This window comes from Neofelis nebulosa, chromosome 8 (assembly GCF_028018385.1).
Source record: "Neofelis nebulosa isolate mNeoNeb1 chromosome 8, mNeoNeb1.pri, whole genome shotgun sequence".
Classification (NCBI taxonomy): Eukaryota; Metazoa; Chordata; class Mammalia; order Carnivora; family Felidae; genus Neofelis; species Neofelis nebulosa.
The window spans coordinates 16,367,686-16,390,455 of NC_080789.1; the positions used below are offsets into that span (position 1 = coordinate 16,367,686).

The window sequence follows — 22,770 nt, forward strand, 5'->3', positions numbered from 1 at the left end:
ATCTCCTCTCTTTAACAACTTTCAAGTACGTAAGGCAGTGTTGTTAACTGTGGTCATTACACTGCACATCAGATCCCCAGAACTTATTCATCTTATAGTTGGAAGTTTGTGCCCTTTGACCAACATCTCCCATTTCTGCACCCCTCGGGCCCTGGCAACCACCAACGTATTCTCTATTTCTATGAGGTTTGCTTTATTGGATTCCACATATAAGTGAGATCGTACAGTATTTGCCTTTCTGTGTATGATTTATTTCACTTAACAAAATGTTCAGGCTCCTTTTTAATATCTTGGAGTCCATTTGAGCCGCAGTTTTTTGCCTGCAAGGCACTGGAGGTAAGGTGAGTAAAACAGAAATGGTCTCTGTGTGAATGGCAACCGAGGTCAGCAAAGCAGACCTATATCTGCATTCTGGGGGCTCATGGTAGGGGACAGATCTGGAGGAGTTGGCCAGCTGAAGAAGCTAGTTGCAGATGATAGGGAGTGGAGGGATCCCGGCAGATAAAATGACAAGCACAGGAGCACTTGGGTGGCTCAGTGGTTAAGTGGCTGACTTCGGCCCAGGTCATGATCTCACGGTTCGTTGAGTTCAAGCCCCGCATTGGGCTCTGTGCTGACAGCTCAGAGCCTGGAGCCTGCTTCAGATTCTGCGTCTCCCTCTGTCTCTGCCCCTCTCCTGCTCTCACTCTGTGAGTGTATCTCTCTCTCTCTCCAAAATAAATAAACATTAAAAAAACTATATTTAATAAAAAAAAAAAAAAAAGAAAATGAAAAGCACAGATGTCCAGAAGCATCACACTCTCCCCTTGGGCTGTTCTTTGGGTCCCGGTAAGAACCACAGTCCCCTGCCCCAACCTCCCTGGGGGTAGGAACTGAGTGATGGGTGCTGGATGAAGCTCATGGAGGTCACCTGCCTAAGGGGGTGGCAGCAGATGCCCCGCTGGGGACTGAGCGTGCTCCTTGGGGGTCAGGCTGCATTGCCTGGGGCGCATGCCCGGCAGGTTGTAGGGAGTTGATTAGCAGGCTGGGAAGCATCGGGGTAGATTGTGCAGTGGGGCTCTGGAGCAGGGCCCAGCCTGCTCACTCTCTGGGCAGTGGACAATGAGAGCTTCCTTTGGATGGAAAAGAAACTCTGGTTTGTGAGAAGATGCTGAATGAGGCCCCCAGAGGGACGGATTGTAGCCCATCCACTGTTCCTTATCTGTCCGGTATGTCTTTGCACACTCTGATTGCCACGATTTAGCCTTCCGAATAGGAGCTCTGTCGGGATGAAAATAACGTCTGAAGAATCTTTCCTTTCACTTATTTATAAAATCATCTGTGGTTAAAACACGCAATATAAAGCCACGCCCCCCCCCTTTTTTTATATATTTTCTATATTCTATATATTTCACCATCTTAAGAAATTAAAAAAAACACTTTTTTTCTTTGTTCTGCTCACCCGGATCAGCTAAATTCAAGTGACTAATTCTTTTTGCCCCCCTTTGGAAAACTAATTATGTTTCTCAGGTCTTTTATGGCCCTTGTGTATTGTTCGCAAGGTCAGGGCTACAGCAACAGCCTGAAGTTAATATTTAAAAGCACTGTTTTCAGTGAATTAAGAAATAATGGGATAAAACCCTCCCAAGTATGCCTATTCATGTGTGATATCAAATCAGGCTTCAGAAATTGGAACGAGGTTTGGACTGAATTGGACTAAAGACCGCGTCCCCTGCATGTCTGTGGGCAGAGAGCCCCCTGACATTAGATGGAGGTGGGATACTGTGCCGTGCTGTGAGACAGGTCCTACTTTGCCAGCACGCTTGGGAGTATCTCCCCATCTTGGCTTATTACTAACGCAGCAGGTCTGGGGCTTGGCTGCTCTGGGGCCTGCCTCGTGTGTGTGCATGGCTAATCTTTGGGTGGCCGTTTCAGTCCTGCTGCCAGCTGTGGCTTGGAATTTGATTAGCTCTCCTTGCCCAGAGTATTAATCTCAGACTGAAGTGAGGTTCAGGAATCTTCCTGCAGCTCCAGTGCTGTTATTAACTCTGTGAACTTGGGCCTGTGCTTTAACCTCCCTGGGACTCAGTTTCCTCACCTATAAAATGAGGGGGTTGGCATAGAACATTCTGAGGTCCCCGCAGCTCTGCCATCTGATGTAACGGGGATCAGTGATCGTTACACCTCGTGCCCGTGACTGTTTGCCTTCTCAGCCTTCCACCCTGCACACAACCTGTCAACCTGGTGGGGCTGGACTGCTTGTCACCCTCATCTGCAGATGAGGAAACTGAGTCTATGGTAGGCTTGCCTGAGTACCACCGTTCAGGGGCTCCTGGCCAAGTTGCCGTGACTGACGGCAAGGCCAAGGTGCTGATGTGGTTTCTTGGCAATTCTGGCCGTGGTTCTGCTGGGCTTGGAGATTGATAAATACAAGTTACACAACCCTAAGCATATCCAAGCCGGGTTACGAACGGCATCAGAGTTGTTGGATGCTACCGGTCGAGGCTGTCCGACCTCTGCCCTCCGGCCAGGCCCTTCCTCTCCCTCCCCAGGACAGTTGGAATCTGGAAGAAAAGCAGCTGCACTTTAGAATTCTGAGTTGGTGTTGCATTTGGCTTTTAGAAACGTGAAAGCCCAAAAATAAACAGCTGCCTGGCCACTCGAGTTCCAGCTAAACAGGCCTGCGTTTTCCGTCTCTCTGTGACTCTGCTGTGGTCTGTGTAGCATCTCTTGTGCTAGCAGAGGCCTTTTTTACACAGGGGGGCTTAGGGTTGTTCATTAGAGCCTGGAGAGACTTCTGGAGGCTTCTGCTAAGAGAAGGCTCCCCACAGCCCCAGCCACATCCTCTGTCACAGAGCGGTCAGAACGCGAGGCTCCGGGGCTCGCTTCCTCTCTCCTCCTTTGGAGACATTTACTTTTTCAGGTGTGGGAGCCCCAGGTTGTGTGCAAAGCATGAAGTAACCCATTAGCAGCCAGCTTCTGGGGCCTCGCAGCATGGGAGCAAACCTTCCATTTGCCGGGGGTTAAATTAATGCGGGTCGCAGCGTCCCCTCAGGGAAGCAGCTTGTGTTCAGTCCCCCTCTATATAGATGGGCAGTTCATTAATTCTTATTAATCATCCAGTGTTGAATATGACCGCGTAGTGTTTGGGTTATGGCGTAAGAAGTGCCATCATGGCGACATTAACTCTGGTTTAAGTAACATAATGGCAGTGCTCATGCTTCAAAGTGCGGCAGAATCACCTGGGAAGCTTGTAGCAACTGCTGATGCTGGAATTCAGTACATCTGGGGTGGGGCCCGGAAGCTGCATTTTGACACTCAGCGCCCACAGCCCCCCTGGGCTGCCAGGGCCTGGTGCAGGTGGTGTTCTTGCTCCCCACTCTTTGAGGGAGGAACTGCGCTCCCAGACAATCAGATTATGGGCTCTGAACTGGCTTGTTGCTTGCTTTTGCCATGGCCGCTGTTGTTAACTTTCCATTGGCCTTTCTCCGCACCCCTGCCCCCCATCCTTTGATTCCTGCCTGGTCAGCCATGGCCGCTATCTGGTGTTTATAAACCCCAGCACAGTACAAGGAGTGTAAACGTGCCTGTAATTTCTGAGCCGTGAATTCCACTTCCTTTGTGGCATCACCCCATGCAACAATGACACGCTTAGCCCAGTCTTTGAAGAGGGGGTGTGGAGAGCAAGGGAAGCCTTGTGCACATCGATAAAAAACATCCCAGGCCTCTCTGGGGGGTCCCGTGAGCAGGCCCTAGCCCCGTCGGATAAAAATCTGATTTGCTGTTCAAATTCTGGAAATAGAACACATTTTTCATGGCAGGAGGAAAATGAGCATCATCGGAGGACACATCATGTCTGATGGGGAGTTTTTGGAAATCAAGGATGGAGAACCGACTTAGAGAGGACTATATTTTCAGAACCTTTTACAAGATTAAAGGGCTGGTGGTGGTACAAGGGGGTTGCCGTTCTTTGAAGAAAAAGCTTTTCCTTACACACGCCATGCTCCCTGGCGTCTGGGCGCATCTCCTCAGCGCGTGTTGATACAGCTCTTGGCTTCCAACCTGCTTCTGTCTGAAAAAACATCCATGTAATGACATGAATCAACAAGCCGGAGAGGAAGAGGCCCATGGGCCCCGTGGAGGACTTGGCTCGGGTCCCTGTAGGGTCGGTTGCATCATGGCAACTTGCTCGGGTGTTGTCTCGGGTTGGCCAGGCTCCTCACAAAGAGCTGGGGGTCATTTAATTAATTAGGGGCTTTGGCTGCAGGATGGCCTCCTGGGTGGCATCACCGTGGTGATGGCCACGCATAGCCTTTCTGAATGGAAGCCATTTGGTGATCCTGGGGTCTTTGGATCTGTGTGGCCGGTGTGGAACTGTGCCTTGCCACGAACTCTGACCATCAACCAGATAAGAGCAGGAACCCCTACACCGGCCTCCGCCCTGATTTGGCTGCTTACCTCCACTGCAAGTGGCCTCCGGGCCCCTTGGTGAGAAAAGATCCCCGAGCTGCTCTGACTCAGTGCCCTGGAGCTCCCGTGGAACGTGGCCGGGTATGAGATCACACCTTGTGAATGGCCGGGAAGCTGCCAGCTCCTATTGCTGGGATTAGAATGCAAGCTTGTTCCTACTAAGTGATTCTAATGCCGTGTTTATGGTCATGTTTCTTCCCCGCTACTCAGACCCCCAATTTGGCCTCCTGAGACCTCACATATGACCCTATAAAACTTCATGTGCTTGGAGGGTCCCTTCACACTGACCTTTGAGAGCTTCTGTCACTTGCCGTGTTTGCTGTCTACCCCAGCTTCATCCACAGCTTCTAGAATCAGCAGGTGGTGGACTCAGGCTGCCGCGGGTGAAGTCTTAGCACTATCTTTTACAAACTGTGTGAGTTTGGGCAGTATTTGTCTTTTCTGTGCCTCAGTTTCCTCCTGTAACAAATGAGGTTTTAGTTAGGATTAAATGAGATAAGGTCCCCTGACACACAGCTAACACTTAATAAATGCTAGTTACTGCTATTATTAAGAATATTGCCACTGATCTTAAACTGTTGCTATGTCCTGGCCAAAGAGCATTAAGACCTCACTACTCAAAGTGTGGTCCCTGGACGTGCATCGCTATCATCACCTGGGGGTGCACTTGCCAGAAGTGCAGAATCCCAGGCCCCACGCTAGACCTTTGCATTCGGAATCTGCATTTTAACAAGCTGTCCGTGGCCCCTGTCTGAGAAACACTGTTCTAGGACAGTCTCTGCAGGCTGACGTGGCAGTGAATGAGCATCTGTGGGAGGTGGCTGTGGAGGGAAAAGGGCAGTGATTCTCCTGGTCAGAGCCTGGCAAATGTAGAACCTGCCCAGAAATACCTCCACTCCCCAAAGCAGGACAGGAAGACGGCTGGCTGCCCCCCTCTCTGCAGGCGCACAGGCTGGATGTGAATTTTAACCTGCTCTTGCTTACTTATTACAAATCTGGGGAAGGGGAGGAGGTATGTACTGAAAGGGGAGGGGAGAGGCCTATAAGATGATTTGCTGTGGGTTCGTCCCCCCGAAAACATGGTCTAGGACCCTGTGTCTGCCAGGCCTCGTTTATAGTCATCGCCATCAGTAAAAGCACCTACTGTGCTCCACGCACTTTACTTATGTTATTCCCACTCCTTACCACAGCCCCAAGAGGTGGGCCTTGCTAGCCCCATTTTACCGATGAGGAAACTGAGATCTGTGATGGTCAGGCTCCCGGAACGAGGTCAGCTAGTCAGTAAAAGCCTGGCTTTCGCAGCCACCGTCTGCCTCCCAGAACCCTGCCCAGTGACCAAGCTCTTAACATTCACAGCAGCCGCTGTGGCAAAGGACACCCAGCAGGCTGCAGAACAGGTGGCTGATGGTGATTATTCCAAAAAGGAAAAACTGCCTCCATGGAAGAGGAGACTGGGCCTGTTACATTTAACAAGGGTTGGGGACTGGCTGGGCTCAGTGTGCCTCTTAAACAGGCAGGCACCGCAGGGCAGAATTCACAGGTCCGCAGCCAGCCCCGCTGCTGCCTACGGTTTAAACATTAAACTATAGGGTGGCCTTATTTAAAGGCAGACCATTTTATAAGGCACACGGTGCTGTCTAGACTTGGGAACATTTATGAAAGTGGTTGTACTGCGCGTGAGTTCCCGTCACTCTGAAGGCGGAGTGACATCTCTCTGGCTCGTGCAGGAATGAATTGGATGTTTTGGGGGGAGGGTGTATGGTTTCAGACATTTGGTAATCTCTTCCTGCTGGGCCCTTTCCCCACCTCTATCTTTCTTTGTCGATGTGGGCGAGGACTGAGGGAAACTGGAGAGAAGGTTTTCTCCAGAATTCTGGCACCCGTGTGTGTTTCTTTGGTAGCCTTCGGTCACGAGGAAAATTGCGTGATCGCTTGTGTAACTTTTGCTTGTTGCTCTTGTCCTTCCCCTCCTCTGCTCCCCACCCCCACCCCAACCTTGAGGGCTGGGGCAGAATCTTGCTGGTTTTCCCTTTTGTGTAGTCCCAGCACTGTGCTTGGTGCCTGGTAGGTACCCAAAAGGAGGAAGTGAATGAACAGTCCAAATGCAGAGAGGCTGAAGTGGATGTCTTGAGGCCATCTTCTGGCCTCATTCTAGGCCATTCTATTCCCCTGGTCACCTGCACAGGTGACCATAAGAAGGAGATGGGGGCGGGGGGGGGGGGATAGTCCTGGGGTTGCTTTATCCTTCTGTCTGGTCTCAGGCTCAGATGCCATGGTGATCATGGTGGGTGAGCCCCAGCTGCTCTGGGCTTCCTGACATGTCAGATGAGGGTATAGTTTAAAGACCTGGAGAGAGATTCTCCTGACTTTTACGTACTTGGGGAACATATGTTCCCTAGGCCTTTACTTGCTGGCCCATGAGGAACCAGGAGGAATTCAAGTGTGCTCCAAGAATGAAAGGAAGGAAAGCAGGAAGGCCCTATATAGGGGGCAGTCTCTTCAGGTTAAACATGCTGCCATTTATTGAACACTTATCCTGGGCCAGGCATGTTCCAAGCACCTGATGTTTCATCCTCACAGGGTACCTGTGAGGCAGGTCCCCTTCTTTCCCTGCTTGATGGATGAGGAAACTGGAGCACAGAAAGCTTATGTCACCTCTCCAAGGTCACACAGCTAATGAGTGGTTTTAGCCCGGACTCAAAGCCATGTTCCTGACCATTACACAACACGGCTTTGCCTTGTGCTGGCTCAGGTTATCCTTCGACTTCATGAAGCAGGCACCACCTTAAGTTACAGGAACTACACTTATAGATCTCTTTCTCCTTTTATAAACAACTCTTTAAAATTGTGACAACCATTCTTAGCTTTCTGGGTACCTACGGAAACAGGCCATGAGCTGGATTTGGTCACAGGCTGACTGTGCAGCAAACCAAGAAGCATTTCAGATGGTGCAGAATGTCCCCACGAAGATGAAGTAGGGAAAGGTGTGGAGAGAGGGAGGTGGCCAGGAGCTGCCTCATCCCCTAAAGGGGTCAGGGAGGGTTTCCCTAAGGGATCCTGGAGCTGAAGCCTGAATAAGGATGTAAAGATCCGTGACGTGTAGTGCACTTGGCATAACGTCTGCACCGTATAGGAAGTGCTCCACGACCACCTGCTCTTATTACAGTGGTTGTTACTGTGTCCGTGGTTTGCCATTAACTGGCTCTGCGACCTTGGGTGGGTCATCTCACTGCCCTTGGGAGCTGAAACGAGAGTCTCCCCCTGGCCTTGACAATTGCATGGTTCTAAGTGATTTCCAGCCCGCCTTCTTCGATGGACTTCCCACCGACCCTTTGAAAGGGGGGGGCAGAATGAGCCCTCTTTTACATTTTCAATAGAAGATTCATTGTAGGAAGAGGGAAACTTTTGTGGAGGGACAACCACCATGGTTATTAACATTTATGGAGCCCTTTTAGTTTCCTCAGTGCTGAGTGGGGTTTTGTTAGAATGTGAGCACTTTCCTTTTCATACTGGGCTGGAAACATCCCCCTGGCAAACGGCGCTGTGAGACAGTCGGCCTCCTGCCCCACTGTTGGGGGGAACTGTCCAGTGGGCTTATTTTCTTACCCCCCAGAATGTCTTTACCCTCCCCTGACCCTGGATGGGGAAAGAATTTCTTCCTATTGTCCTTTGACAGTAGAGCCTCCTTGAGGCCAAGTTCAGCCTGCTGCATAATCAAAGGGGTGGTTTCTCCCCTGGTCCATCTTTAGTCCATGAAGGAATGCAGGAGGTGGTCCAAACAGCCACCCACATCCTCCATGGCCTGTGTGTGCTCACTGTCTGCTTCCTCCCAGAACAAGCTCCCAGGATCGCAGGCCCTGCTCAGACAAAATAAAGCCTTCCAGTCATATCTTTACATTTGACGTCAGCGCAGGGAGGCTTTTCTCGCTGCATACTGAATGGGGCTTTCGGAGGGCCTTGAGCCCGGCACCCTGGTGAAAAGGGGCCTTGAAGCTGGAGGCTCATTCATCTCTGGGCAGCCTCCTTTAATCCGGCCTCCGCCTTGGGGTCTGCTCCCAGTCTAGGGGAGGACAGTGCCTCTCCCTGGGTTTACAGCAGGGCGTCCAGCGTTTCCAGTCTGCTTTGTCCATTCCTCGATTGCCCTTGCAGTAGGATGCCAGAGAAAAACGAAGCATCTTCCCAGTGTGCCTGTCTTGATGGTGGTGTTTGACTAGAGTGGTCCTTCTTTTTATGCTCCGGTTTCACTGTCGCCTCTCTGGTCTGGGCTCTCATCACCTAACCGCAGACATCACCCCTGCCTCCCCCTCCCATCCCTCCTTTCTCCTCCCTCCTCCTTCCCCTTCTGTCTACCTAGCACCTGTCTGCCTGCCCACACTAAGGGTTTTTCAGGCCTGCCACGTGCCAACGAGGACTTAAGCACGGGAGATAAAGCAGTGAATAAGATCCCCGATAGTTCAGAGCCAAGTAATGACACAAATACCGATTTCATTACAGCTGGGGAGGCTTTTGCAAAGGAGGGATACGTGGGCCTGCTAGTCCATTTACATTTGTTGGGAGGGCAGCAAATGGCAAAAACAGCAATAATAATAGTAGCTGCCCAATTCTCATTGAATTATAGATGGGCTGATTGTAGTTTCCATGTATAGTGCCTGGTGGGGACCCGGTGTAAACCAGAAGATGCAAATGTTCCCAGATGTGAGTAGCTTCCTGCTGAGGCTGACAGGGCTTCCCCCTGTCATGATCGAGGTGTGGTCGTGGGCTGTTGGTAATGAGGACGCTGTCTCTCCTGAGTACTTCATGTCTTTGTGATCCAGAGGGATGAGTTAAATGCCTTTCATCTAGGAGAGGGTGGTCCAGGTGAGAGCTGATGTCATAGGAGGACCACTTTGGAAGGGACTAAGCTGGCTGTTGGTAACAAGCTTCCTTGTTACCCACGGACACCTTCCTCCCTCCTCACCCCCAGAGTACTTTTTGCCTCCCTTAGAGCGAGGGTGAACTAAATTACCAAGCAACTTGTTTAGGAGCAAAGATGAATCCACTGGCCAACGTATTTTTCCTCATTAGATTCCCGTTGTCATTTAATGCCTTTTTATTTATGTGTTTCTTTTGAGCGATTGCTCTGCTCGTTGGCCCTGGCAGCCCTCTACAGTTTGGATTTGCAGATCCAAATCTGCAAACTGGGGATCATCTGGGGCCAGGCAAGGAGTCTGGCTGTCCCTCCCTTTGTTTCATCCTGATTTTTCTATAGCAGAGCCTCTTTGTCTCGTCACGTCCCGTCACGTGCGATGGAAGGTGCCCGGGGCCAGAGGAAGGATGAAGGAAGGATTTGGCCTCTGAGCAGTTGCACAACCGCAGCATAGGCTGGAGTCTTAAAACCCTGCATTTGAGCAGAACTGGCCTGGAGAAGCACCGTGCAAGGAAGCTTTTACCAGCCATTGCTGCGGCAGCTGCCCGCTGGGGCTGAGTGATACTGATTTCACCCATCCATGTTTAATCATCTATACCCTGTAAACTGAGCTCTTCGGTTTCCTTTTTTCAAAGCATCAGGATTCCTAGAGTAAACGAATTTGGCCACGTGAAGCAACCTCTGCTTTATGGAAAAACAACAACAACAACAACACAAGGGAAACAAGACCGAAATAAAACCCCCTAACCCAGCGTCCCAAACCCCAGGCTCTTGGACTCTGATGTTTTCTGTTGTCAGGAGAAGGGTGTTTTTGCTATAAAATGAAAGACGTGACGGGGGGTATTTTGAAGCTTTGTTTTGGTTATTGTCGGTTCTGCCAACAAGTAACATCTGTATTTATTTGCCAAACTCCCCCAATGGCCGATTTGCATCTGTTTAGTCCTCTGAGTAACATTTCATTTCCTGACTTTATAGGTTGCTATAAAATCCATTCGTAAGGACAAAATTAAGGATGAACAAGACATGGTTCACATCAGACGAGAGATTGAGATCATGTCATCCCTCAACCATCCTCATATCATCAGTATTTATGAAGGTCAGTGATTTTTTTTTTTTTTTTTTTTTTTTTTTTTTTTCACCCGCGTATCAGTTACCATTTCTCATACCATGGGGCCTGCCAAGATTTTTAGGTAATTGCCCTTCTGGGCAAGAGCCAAGTAGTTTTTTTCTTCATGATGCAAAAATAGCTGGGTGTTATCTCCTGTTTGGTTACCTCGAACGCAACCAGACACGCGGAGCACGGCCCCCTTTGGTCATAAATAGCTCCGGCTGGTGTCTTCTTCCGCCTCCCGGCCAGTTCCTTGGCGGTTGCTAGGCAACCCGCCTTATTAAAAGCCAGTATGCGAGACAGCCATGGTTTCTGAAAAATGGCAGTTTGCTGGGTGACCAGGGTCATGGTGGATCCATTGTAAAGGTCATTGCCTAACGCAAATGCCCCGGTGGTGGAGTAATGAGTTACTCCAAGTTAGGCTCTTTGAGTTGGGAATTAGCTTTGAGCAGGTCCGGGAAGTACCAAGAAAGAGGAGGGATCTCTTGGCGGAGCAGATGCTTCACAAATGGAGTCCAAGTCATAAGTGGTGTTTGTGGAAGAGTGGGGCTGGGAAAAAAGTCACAAAAGTGCTTGAACTTCAACTCGTTGGTCCTTCCTGGGAAGAAATGGAGAGTATAAACTTCCTATAGCCTATCTTTTCTTTTTTTTAATATCTTGTAAAAAAATTACTTGGGCAATATGTATTTATTGCAGGAATTATTGAAATACAAAAGTTAAAATTTAAAAATATTTTCAGGGGCACCTGGTTGGCTTGCCAGTTAAGCATCTGACTTTTAAGCATCTGACTTTCGCTCAGGTCATGATCTTGCGGTTCGTGGCTTCCAGCCCCGCATCCGGCTCTGGGCTCACAGCTCAGAGCCCGGAGCCTGCTTCGGATTCTGTGTCTCCCTCTCTGTCTGCCCCTCCCCCGCTTGCACTCTGTCTCTCTTTCTCAAAAGTAAATAAAAATTAAAAAATAATTAAAAAATAATTCAGTTCTAACCCCCCCAGTTCTAATATCACTCTGGCTATATTTATTTATATTTTATCTACTTCTCTATATCTGTACATGATTTTTATCCAAAGTTAGATCTTACTGTTTATACCATTTTTTAACTTAAAATTTTTTCATGTTTTATACCATGCATCTCTTTCTATGTCAATAAATATTCCCTGTAGGGACAGTTTGAAAGACTTTATAGTATTCCATTAAGGATGTATCATAATTTACTGAATCTAATTCCTTTTCTTAAATATTCAAGTTGTTTCAGATTTCTAGTTATTATAAACAGAGCTTTAGTGATCCTCCTTGTAATCATTTTTATATTCATTTCTGTAATTTTTTTTTTTTTTTTCTTATGAGAAATTTTCTAGGCTTGGACTTCCTGAGTCAAAGTGTTTCTCCAGAATATTTTTAAATATACAGTTGAGGGGCGCCTGGGTGGCGCAGTCGGTTAAGCGTCCGACTTCAGCCAGGTCACGATCTCGCGGTCCGTGAGTTTGAGCCCCGCGTCAGGCTCTGGGCCGATGGCTCGGAGCCTGGAGCCTGTTTCCGATTCTGTGTCTCCCTCTCTCTCTGCCCCTACCCCGTTCATGCTCTGTCTCTCTCTGTCCCAAAAATAAATAAAAAACGTTGAAAAAAAATTAAAAAAAAAATATACAGTTGAATCAGAAAAATGAACCTATTTTTAATTTGGTATAATCGTAATATTTTTAATTATGGTCTGAGCATAATAAGTTACACAGTAGTGGCTAAGAGGAAGCCAGATGGTAACCTGAAAGTTTTTCTGGTATCTATTCTAAGTGCTCCTTCTTCTGGTTCTCTGCTGTTTTTTGCCATTTCCCCCCCCTGTTGTTTCTATTTTTTCTCCTCATCCAGAAGTAAATGTTGGTAACAGGTTTTATCTTGATTTTTCTGAAGCTCATATTTGGAGCCCTTGAGGATAGAATGCTTGAGGGAAATCTTCGTTCATTCATTTATTCTTTCCACAAACATCCCTTGCAGTCATTCTCCAAGTGCAGACTCTGAACCAGTAACATTAGTATAAATTAGGATTGTTAGAAATGCAGATTCAAGGGCCTCACTGAGGACCTGATGAATGGGCAACTCTGGGGTGGGGCCCAGAAGTCTGTGTTTTTACGAGGATGGGAACCAGTGGCCTACCGAGTGTCTGTGTCTGGTTAAGCACTGTGTTAAATGTGGTTAAAAATCTCATTTTCAAGGCACAATACAAGGCATGATAGAAAAATACTATGTAGATATACAAGCAACATATCTAGCACCGTGGAGTCCTGGAGCTTAGATGTTTTCATGACATACAGGCTGGGCCATGAAGGAGGTGTGTTTTTGTTTTTGTTTGGTTTTGGGTTTTTTTGAGGAAGAATTGGCAAAAGTAGAATTCTACGTTGATAAAAATGAATCTGAATATGCCTGTCAATGAGGGGAATTTCTAGAGTTTAGAAGTGAGCGGAGATACAAAACGCAGGATGAGAGTGAGTTTTATACAATTCTGAGTGTTTTTCCTCCATGTGACCTGATTACCATGAAAACCTGATGGCAGCCGTAAAGGATGACCAGTACAATGTGGACCCGTGTGGGTGCCATGCTCTGTGTGCGGTGTTGTGCTTGGGATTTCTTGGCTCAGGGGAGGAGCCTTCTTTATCAGGAAGTTGGAGAGAGTGCAAGTCCAGTATGAAGTTTGCAGATTATTTGGGAGATGGTCTGTGGTAACTGAAGTCTGGCACAGAGAAGCCTGACTTCTTCACTGGCATCGCGCTCACTTTGGCCTTGGGAATCCTGAAGGTGGAATGGAGAACAGGAATCTGTACTCTCAAGGGAAGGACAGAGATGAAACTTAATGGAAAAACATTCTCTTATCAAGGTCAGGTTGGTCTCAGTTCAGCTCCTGCTGGAGGCTTCAAGAAGAAGAGAAGCCCTTGCTTATAACTCTAAAGATGGGTACCACATAATTTAAAGTTTTTTGGGTGACTAGAAATAATTTCCATCAAGGTCTCAGGCGGGAGTTTGGGCCTCAATTCATAAAACCCTATCAATAGGTTTTCGGGAGTCAGGAAAGAGCCTGAGTTCTGACATCAGACTCTTGTGTTTTAGTCCCAAATCCTTCACCGTGGCCTCAACATGAGACTTTGAGCAAGTTGAGGGGTTTCTCAGGGCATCAATAACCACACCTATAAGACGGGGGTAACAGTTCTACCTCTAAGGGTTGTTGACAGGAGTAAATTAGATGATACATGTTCTGGTAAGCTCAAAAAAGGTAATTATCGTGAAGACAGTGTACTCATTACAAGTGGTTCCTTTGGCCTGGTCCATTGGCAAGGGCCAGTGGGTGAACTGCAGAGTGCTTATAAACCCCCTGAAATAGTGTATAACTGCACTGTCCAATACAGAAGCCACTAGCCATAGATGGATATTTAACTTAGAATTACTAAAATAAAATGATTAAAAATTCAACTTGTCAGCCCCACTACTCACATTTCAAGTCCTCGATAGCCACATGAGTCTTGGCTGCCATATTGGACAGCGTAGATTCAGATCTTGTTCATCCTTGCAGGATAGGACCATGCTGGTATGTAATGTTTTAGATGTTGGGCAGTGCCTACATCAGTTTTTTCCGAGGAGAGGGTGGGTAGGTTTTGTTAGATTGTCAGAGGGATTCCTGACCTCAAATAGGTTAAAAAAAAACCTCTACTGCCACCGTTTTATGGCCTGCAGAATACCATACAAATGAAATGAATTGTTTTTATCCAGAAAACTCCCAGGGACTTAAATGTGGATTTTTTTTTTTTTTTTGGCTTTTAATTTCTTAGAAATCTCTGGTTTCTGTTCTGTTCTCTTTCCCTTCTCCCACGCAAGTTCTGTTTCTCCCACATCCACTAAATAACTGTGGAGGAGGGCAGCTCCCCTCCCTTCCCCGGAGGTTTGGAGCCAGGGATCGCCAAGGCGCTCTTCCAGCCCCTACACCTCCACCTGTGACCCCACAGTCTCCAGGGTCTTCTGACTTTATCTGCTTTGCTGCCCAGGACCCTGGGACCCGGCTTTGAGAGCTAAGTTGGATCTCTCGATCTCATCTGTAGAACTCTGTATAATTTGCAAAGCGCCCCCACGTCTCACCTTATTTGCTCCCTGTGGCAAACCTGTGAGGTGGGCAGGCCGGTGTCCCATTTTCCAGTTGTACAGACTGAGACTCTGGAAGGTTAGGACTTGCTGGGTGTATCAGTTTGGTGTGGCAGCCACAACAGGACGCCACAGACTCGGTGGCTTGCACAACAGAAACGTGTTGTTCCTCTGCTCTGGAGACTAGAAGTCCCAGTTCTGGGTGTCAGAGTCAGAGGGTAGCTTTCCTCCAAGCCTTTCTCCTTGGCTTATAGATGGCCATCTTCTCCCCGTGTCTTCATGTGGTCTCCCCTCTGTATGCATCTGTGTCCAAATTTCCCTTTCTTATAAGGACACCAGTCACGCTGGACTAAGGCCCATTCTGATGTTCTCATTTAATCTTAATGATCTTTTTAGAGGCCCTGTCTCCAAGTAGGGTCACATTCTGAGGTCCTGGGCATTGGAATTTCAACCTATGAATTTGGGGGACCCAATTCAGTTCATAACACAGGGTATCATGGCTAGCTGGTGGCCCTGGCACACAGGCCTAGTGACCCCATTTGTCTTTTCCTCCGCCGGGCCTCAACCCTGTATTTCTGATCTTGTGTCTTAATTTGCAGGCTCCGCAGCCTACCTCTGTGCCCTAGGCATCCTCCTTAGGTTGGCCATTTCAATCCTTTGCATCCCTGGGGTGTGGTAGGGGCAGCGTGGTGGCAACAATGGTGGGGGGACCTGAGTGTGTGGTTTCTCAGCCAATCACAGTGTGAAGGGGAACCTTTTCCCTGGAAGCTGATTGGTTGCCTGACAGGCCAATCAAGAGCCTTAGCTGAGTAGGAAATGTACAAATTTGCCGAAGGAAAAATCAGTGCTTCACATCTAACCGGCTGTTTGGACATTAGCCAAGTGAATAGGACTATTGAAGATCCTTACAATTTCTTCTTTAGCCAGGACTTTTATGATTTAAAGCGTGCGCACACACACACACACACACACACACACCAGTAGCAGCAGCAGCAGTCCCAGCAGTAGCAACGTGGCAGAGCAATGATGTATCTAACCCCGTATGTTTAGGAACTTTGGGCTTTCACAAGGGGAAGGCATTATCTTGGACTGTACTATCCATGATATTGACATACTAGTGCCAGAGAAAAAGCAATTCATTCATTAACAAAATAAAAATAAAAATTGGATGCTTATTACATGCCAGGGCCTGTTCTAGACACTAAGAATATTGGGGTGAACAGGACAAGCTCTGGTCTCACGGGGCTGACATTCAGTGAGTGAACAGATACGTGGCTACTGAGCTGAAGCCTCAGTGGAACAGGTAGTGAGCCCGCCGAAGTTGCGGTCATGCCAGGCAAGGGGAACAGCATGTGCAAACGAACCAATGCTCAGAGGAGGGAAGGACCTCGTGTTGACAGAAGTGACAGAGGGTCTATGAGGCTGAGGGAGCCAGTGAGCAGGAGGGGGTGGAGGAGGCTGAGGAGGGCCAGATTTTGACCACATTGACTAAAGGAGGGCTGTGGCTTTCATTCCAGGAATAGGGCAAAGCCACCGGTTTTGAGGAAGAGAATAGTTTTTATTTGCACTTTAAAATAATACTAATAATAGCTATGAGTTATTGAGTTTTACCCTGTGCTAGGATGTGTGCTTGCATCATCTCAGTTAATTCCTTATGTCCACGAAATGCATACTGTTAACAGCTCTAGTTTATGGTAAGGAAGTTTTGTCTTAGCGGCCAAATAACTTCCCAAGGTCACACCGGCTAACCAGTGGTGGACCCGAGAGCTGAACCTAGTCCCTGGCACTCTGAGGCTGGTGCTCCTGATCCGAGCCAGATCATCTAGTGGTCTACAGATGCCCCTAATTGGGGACAAGCGTTATTCTGGAACCCATGATTGAGAGAATTCCCTGGCGTTCATAGGGGTTGCTGCCCTAAATATGTGAGAGCATTAAATCCCAGCTCTGTGGGTATTTTAGAAAATATTTCTGCAGACATCTCAGGAAGAAGTGTGGGGCCCAGATCTGGTAAACTCGAAGATCAAGTGTTTCCTTTCAAATGTTTTTTTCTCAAACCAGACCCTGGGGTTACTTTCCTATTGACCTGTGGGTGAAGGTGATTAACCCTCAAATTTGTCAACTCTGTGTCAACACAAGCCGTAACTGGTTTCTAATGCTAAGTAAATAAAAGAGGATAGACCTACACCTTCTAGTATGTGGTACTAAGGATAATCACTTAATGGAGAGAGAAGAGGAAAAAAGAAATCTCCGGCACCATCTCTGAGATGGACCCTGTTTCCAGTCAAAGGAATTCCATTCTCTCAGCAGGGTGGGAATTGACAGTATGGAAATAACAGCTGAAAAGGAAGTGCCCGCCAGAGCTTTCAACTCGGCTGCCTAGGGTGGAAGAGATAAAAACAGTTTTTGCCTGAGGTTCTGATTTCAGGACCCAGAGCGCAAACATCAAAGGCACTTTGTCTCGCCCTGGCTTCCCCTTTGAAAGCCTAGGAGACCCGATCGGCAAAACCACCAGAAATGAACTTCTTGCCGCACAGCACTTTAGGGAAACTTAGCACCCCGTCTGGTAACAGCACCCCTCAGGGTACGGGTGGGGGGGAGGGGTAGGTGGAGGGAGGGAGGGGGATGGGGGTGTGTGGAGTGAGTGGGGGAGATTCCCCTGGTGCCTTCACGTGTCTACCCTTGGTTTTTGTTCCTGGAAATCTCTCTTCCTGGCCCTGCAAGATTATATCGCCTCATTGGCCCTTTGCATTGCCATATGCTAGACCGGGCCAACTCTTTCATCACGTCTCCTATCTTAGGTAAGGGTGGTCCTGGCATTCTGGAACCAAGTGGGAAGCCTATTGGGCATTGGTCAGCTGTGATCTCCCACCTTTGGAAGAGTTTCTGAAGCTTAAAAAAGCAAAACCAAACAAACAAATGTGCCTTCCTCGATAAGCATATGGGTCTTGTGAGCCTTAGACCTGCCGCCCTGGAGAAGATGTAAAGGAGTCTGCATTCTAGAAAATTCTCTGAATTCCTACCATAAAGACACCTTGGGTGGGTTTTCTATCAGTTAAAAGCTCCTTCCACCTTCCTAGATGTGTACATTACAGTATGCTTTTTCAAGCTACCTTTGCCTCCTGAGGATGTGATAGACCTTTCCGGAAGGGCATATTATTGTTCTTGCCTCCTGGCGAAAATCACTGCCATAAAACTCCAGCCAGAGATGCAGAGGAGAAACCAAGAGACAGGGTCTTTGCAAGAGCGCAAAGGCTGTACTGTGCGCTGCAGGCTTGGAGGACAGCATTCTTCCTCCACCTCTCAATTTACAGCCAGGGGCGGTGGGGCTGGTGCAAGACGTGCATCCCTGGGATACAGCAGAGGTCCTGGAGTCCCAGAGTATGGCTGCCTCTGGAAAGTAACCCCTTGAGAATGGCAGAACCCTGATAAACTCCAGTAATGTACGTGAGCCACAGTTCTCAGAGGGAGCCCAGACCACAGTGACAACATGGCTTGTTCCCCCCGCCCCCCCCCCCCAGATGGAGGTGGAGTCCCCTGTTCTGTGTCATAACCAGCCCTCTGGGTGACTGTGATGCACTCTCAAGTTTGAGAACCACTCTATTAGAGAAACAGCAGCTCAGCAGGTCACAAACCAAGGCAGGGCTCATTTCTAGCATCAATTGTTTGGAAATGCCTACAGTCGAAGCAGTTCACATTTTTCTTCTCAGGTTCGAGTGCCTTAATCCAGCTTTCTCAGGCAGCAAGCAGATCCTGACTGAGGCCTTTTTGAAGGCAGGGGATGGCAGAATTGATCTAACAAGGGCTGTTGGTCATTAATTCTACCCAGTGTTCTCATTCATTCATTCGCTCGTCTAGTCATGCATTCATTTGATCACTTATTACTTTCACAAAAATTTATTGAGGACTTATGTCCCAGGTACTTTGCCAGTAGGGTGAATATATATTTTATTGATCCAAGTGGGCTTCGATTTGAATGAGCCAGGTGCTCTTCTAGTTGCTATTATGTGACCTTGGGCTAGTGACTTAACCTCTCTGAGGCTCGGTTCTGTTATCTATAATATTGGGCCAGTAGCTCCATACTTTCTAGATAAGGGTGTGAGGATTAAACCAGATCATGAATGAAATTGCTAAGTACAGTGGTAGGTACACTTAATAAATATGCTTAATAAAGCATATTGATTATTCCTGATGTGATGTTTAGGGCTCTGAGAGGTCTTTTCATGGCTAGAGTATCACCTTCTTTTGGGAGATGCTAGAAGAGAAGGTTGAGGCCAGATCGCCTACATCAGGGATTCTGGATGCTGGGTGCACACTGAAGTTTCATGGGGCGTCTGTAAAAAATGCTGATGCCTGGGCCTCACCCCTGGGGATTCAGATTTAATTGGCCAGCCTGAGAAATATGGACTTAATCCCGCAACCAAGAGGAAATGAGCCCTGCTCTAGAAACTTGTCTTGGTCCGATCATTTGTCATCGGTGAATTCCAGAGAAGAACGTGTGTCTGGCAGTGATCCCCAGTGAGCAGTGAGCGATACCTTTGGGCTTGGGTTTACTTACTTAGCCATTTGGTTGCTGCCCTCATCAGGGACTCAGAGCCCCATGAAACAGTTTGTTGAACTTGGCAAAGTAGTGTATTATGCTTGTGTTTACTCTTTTGAACCCATGGCGAATCGCTGAGCATTTTAACACACTGCCTTTGCTGCCAGATTCGCAAGTTCCACGCGACGTCTCTGCAGACCGGATCCAAAAGTAAGGACTTTCCCTGGTTAATAACACAGCACCGGAGTTTTCTTCACTGTTAGTCAGACGAACGAGCTCTTCGGCCCTGAATCTGTCCAGCCACGTTTCTAATGAGTTTCCTATTAAGTTAGCTATTTGACCTTCAAGTGTATTATTTTCATTGTTTTCATTTGATTACACCCAAGTCATTTTTCTAGAGGCTGGAGATTAGAAATAAAACAACTAAAAACTAACGCTACTCCGTGGTTGTCCTGCCTCGCCCTCTTGGGTTTCCTGGAATTCAATATTTTCTAATGCCTCAAATAATACCACTTGTACTTGAAGTTAATTTTTAAAGAGAAAAAAAATGGAACCGTGTTGTCGTTTAATATAGGATCTCTTGAACTTAAGTGGGATGGCTCTGCTACTTTGCCTCAGAGGTCAGCGGCATGCGTTGAGGAAGACGTCCCTGAGTCTTAGTCTTCTATTTCTCTGTTCTCCCACCTCCCTTTCATCCCTCAAGAGCACACTTGTGACCTCAGGTGCAGATTTTGCCCATACATATCCTTAATAGTCCTGGATTTGATTCAGGCATGACTAAGACTCGCTCCTTACTAATAACAGGCTAACACATGTACACGTGCTGTGATAATCTGCACAATGAGGATAGGTGATCTTCACTTACCAGATGAGGAAACCGAGGCTCAGAAAGGTAAGGTAACTTGCCAAGGTCCTTCAGCCGGTAAGTGGCAGAGCCTGGATTTGAACCCAGGTAGCCTGGCTCAGGGAGTCAGGTTCTTAACTATGGTACTGTGTTGCATGATGAGGCAGATCAGAATTCAGAGTTGACTAGATAGTCCTGAACCATACGTGGTGGAGCAAACAATGGCTAGAAGCAGAGGTGTGATAACAGCAGGGCTGACTTTTCCACCCTGACTGCTGGTAAGGGTGGGATGAGCCCCTGTAGCAAAGCCCTCTGTGGGGAGGGGAACAGTAAGGTGGTCTTCACCATGGGGAGAGGTTCTACTATACTCGTTGCCCAAACTGCATGCTTTTTTTGGAACTTCACTGTGTCAAGTACAAGAGCCTTAGCATCAGCCTGGGGTGGTTCTGAGATGTTCTGATCAATTGTCAGGGCTCTCTCAGATTCAGGATTGGGTGAGTGTGTGTGTGTGTGTGTGTGTGTGTGTAACAAACAGGCCTGGACAGAGCAATAGAGAAAACGATCAGGGAGACTGTGGGGCATGGCTGATGAGTGTGTGGTGATGGTTGATGGAACGCATCACCTTATAGCCCTGCTTGTTTCCATGGAAATACCTCCAGGGGGTGGTTGTGGAAGGAAGATGGAGTCCAATGGCTGGGCCAACATGGTGCCATTGATTCTCTCTCCCATGAAGCTCCTTCCTTTTTCCTGGCCACATCCCCTGCCCTCCTAGGATTTGTTATTGGGCTCCCAAGTAGCACTGATGGTCCTACCAGGAATGGATGGTTCTTGACAAGAACCTTCTTCTGCATCCTTTCTTCTGCAGGTAGCTCATACGCTTTCTTACTATTTCTTCTGCCTTCTGTGGGGTCCACTGCTGGTAGTGGGTGGCCTGGTTGGCTATGGTTCTCCTTGCACATGCCAACCGACATCCAGAGAGAGTTTTGGTTTAAGAAAAGACAATTAGTGAACTAAAGAGCCTTTCATTGTCTAAGCCAGGAAACACATTGATTCAACTCTGACCAACTCATTGACAGTGGAGAGCTGCCAGCCCAGTTTAATTTTCTCGCTCTCACTGCCATGGGCTTTCGGACTTAAGGGATCAGAGGACCATTTTATGAAGCCATGAGCCCATGAGGTGCTTGAAATTTAGTTCTGGGGAGGAAACTTTTGAAGAATGGATCTTGTATTGACTAAAGGGCCTATAATTAGGTTGCAGACAGTTCTTGCAAAGGAAAGATCACTCCATTTCTGAAATGAAAAATAAGCTACTTTCCATGAGGATCCTATGACCTTTAATAAGAGCACATCTCTGAGGAGTGGAACGGTGTGTCTGTTTGAGGTTTCAGGAAAGCAGTAAAATGCTGTCATGCAGGGAGGCAATCCCATGGAAAGAATGAACTAATTTCAGATATGGAGTTAATTGAAGGCAAAGGCCTGAGGAGAATCCTGACTGGTCCACTCTAGGCCCTTGGCTTTGTCTTTGTCTTTTTTTTTTTATGTTTATTTTGAGAGATAGAGAGAGAGAGGAAGAGAGAGAACATGAGTGGGGGAGGGGCAGAGAGAGAGGGGGACAGAGGATCTGAAGTGGGCTCTGTGCTGATAGCAGAGGCCCACTGCAGGGCTCGAACTCACAAACTGCGAGATCACGACCTGAGCCGAAGTCGGACGCTTAACCGACTGAGCCACCCAGGTGCTAAGGCCCTTGACCATTTTGCTTCACATCGACAGAAACTAATGTTCCTCTTCTGACGTTACATGTAAACCAGAAAGACATCCTCCATTTTTTGTAACCTGCTCTCCACGGAGCATCCTGTAAAACGATTCCCACCCTCTCCCTTCCCAAGCCCGTCTTCTTCCCAAATGGCCTTGTGTATTTGGTTCTAAAATGGCTGGCGGATGGTTAAAATCCCAAGATCTCCTCACTCATCAGTGTTTCTCCCAGGCCAGAGCACTGTTTTGTAATACGCATTTTCTCGAGTTATACAAGTTGTGTTATTCCCCCCGGGGGCAGCAGGAGGGAGTCGTTAGGAGCTGGGTAATTAGCTTGGTTGTGAAAGCCAGACAATCAGAAGGCAGAGCTGGACTGTCAAACTGAACATCTGATGAAATTCAGAATTAATTTGGAGAAGTAGCTGTTGCTATAGTAACCAATCCCCACTCTCCCTTGAAATGGAAAATAAACAGAAAACAAGAGAAATCATTCAAGTTGGTGTCTGGGAAGAAGGCCTTTCTGCGGGACAGTAGAAGAAAATGGACAGAGTTTGCATATCAGTCTGTGCAGAAACAATGGTAAAACCATCTCATGCAAGCAAAACTCTCAAGGCATTTTGGGTGGTCCAGTTCCATGCCTGTTTCTTTAGCAATCTTTTCAAGCCATTCGAGTTATCTCACAGATTTTTCTCTCTGGTCATCTAGGTACTTAAAGTCTGTATCACACAGGTTAGCACTTGATTTATTTTATAAACACTGCTGGTTGTATCCAGCTAGGTTGCAGCTCCTCAGGGCAAAAACAGTGCCTTATGTTGCCTTTGTATCCCCTTTAACTAAACAAAGCAAAAAGTGCTCCAGATTGGTAAAAAAGCATTTTCAGAAAAGCAGTGATGCTGGTCTCTTCAATGAAGGAGGCTCTTTATTGAGTATTATGCAAGGAAAGTAAATGGATGATGGTGGAAAGTGGTGGAGAGTCGTGGGAAGAACAGAAACTTGTAAGTCATATAAATTTGGGGTCAAATCCATATTGGTTACCCACCCAACACAAATGCGTACA

At 47.6% G+C, this 22,770-nt stretch overlaps 1 protein-coding gene across 1 annotated transcript in view; it reads left to right on the plus strand.

Annotated features, from left to right (window-relative positions):
- Nucleotides 1-22,770, plus strand: part of NUAK1 (NUAK family kinase 1) — a 70,746-nt gene that overhangs the window by 22,108 nt on the left and 25,868 nt on the right. The window contains exon 2 of the mRNA XM_058741537.1: nucleotides 10,331-10,451. Within this exon, the coding sequence (XP_058597520.1) occupies nucleotides 10,331-10,451 (121 nt within the window). The remainder of the gene's footprint in view (nucleotides 1-10,330; nucleotides 10,452-22,770) is intronic.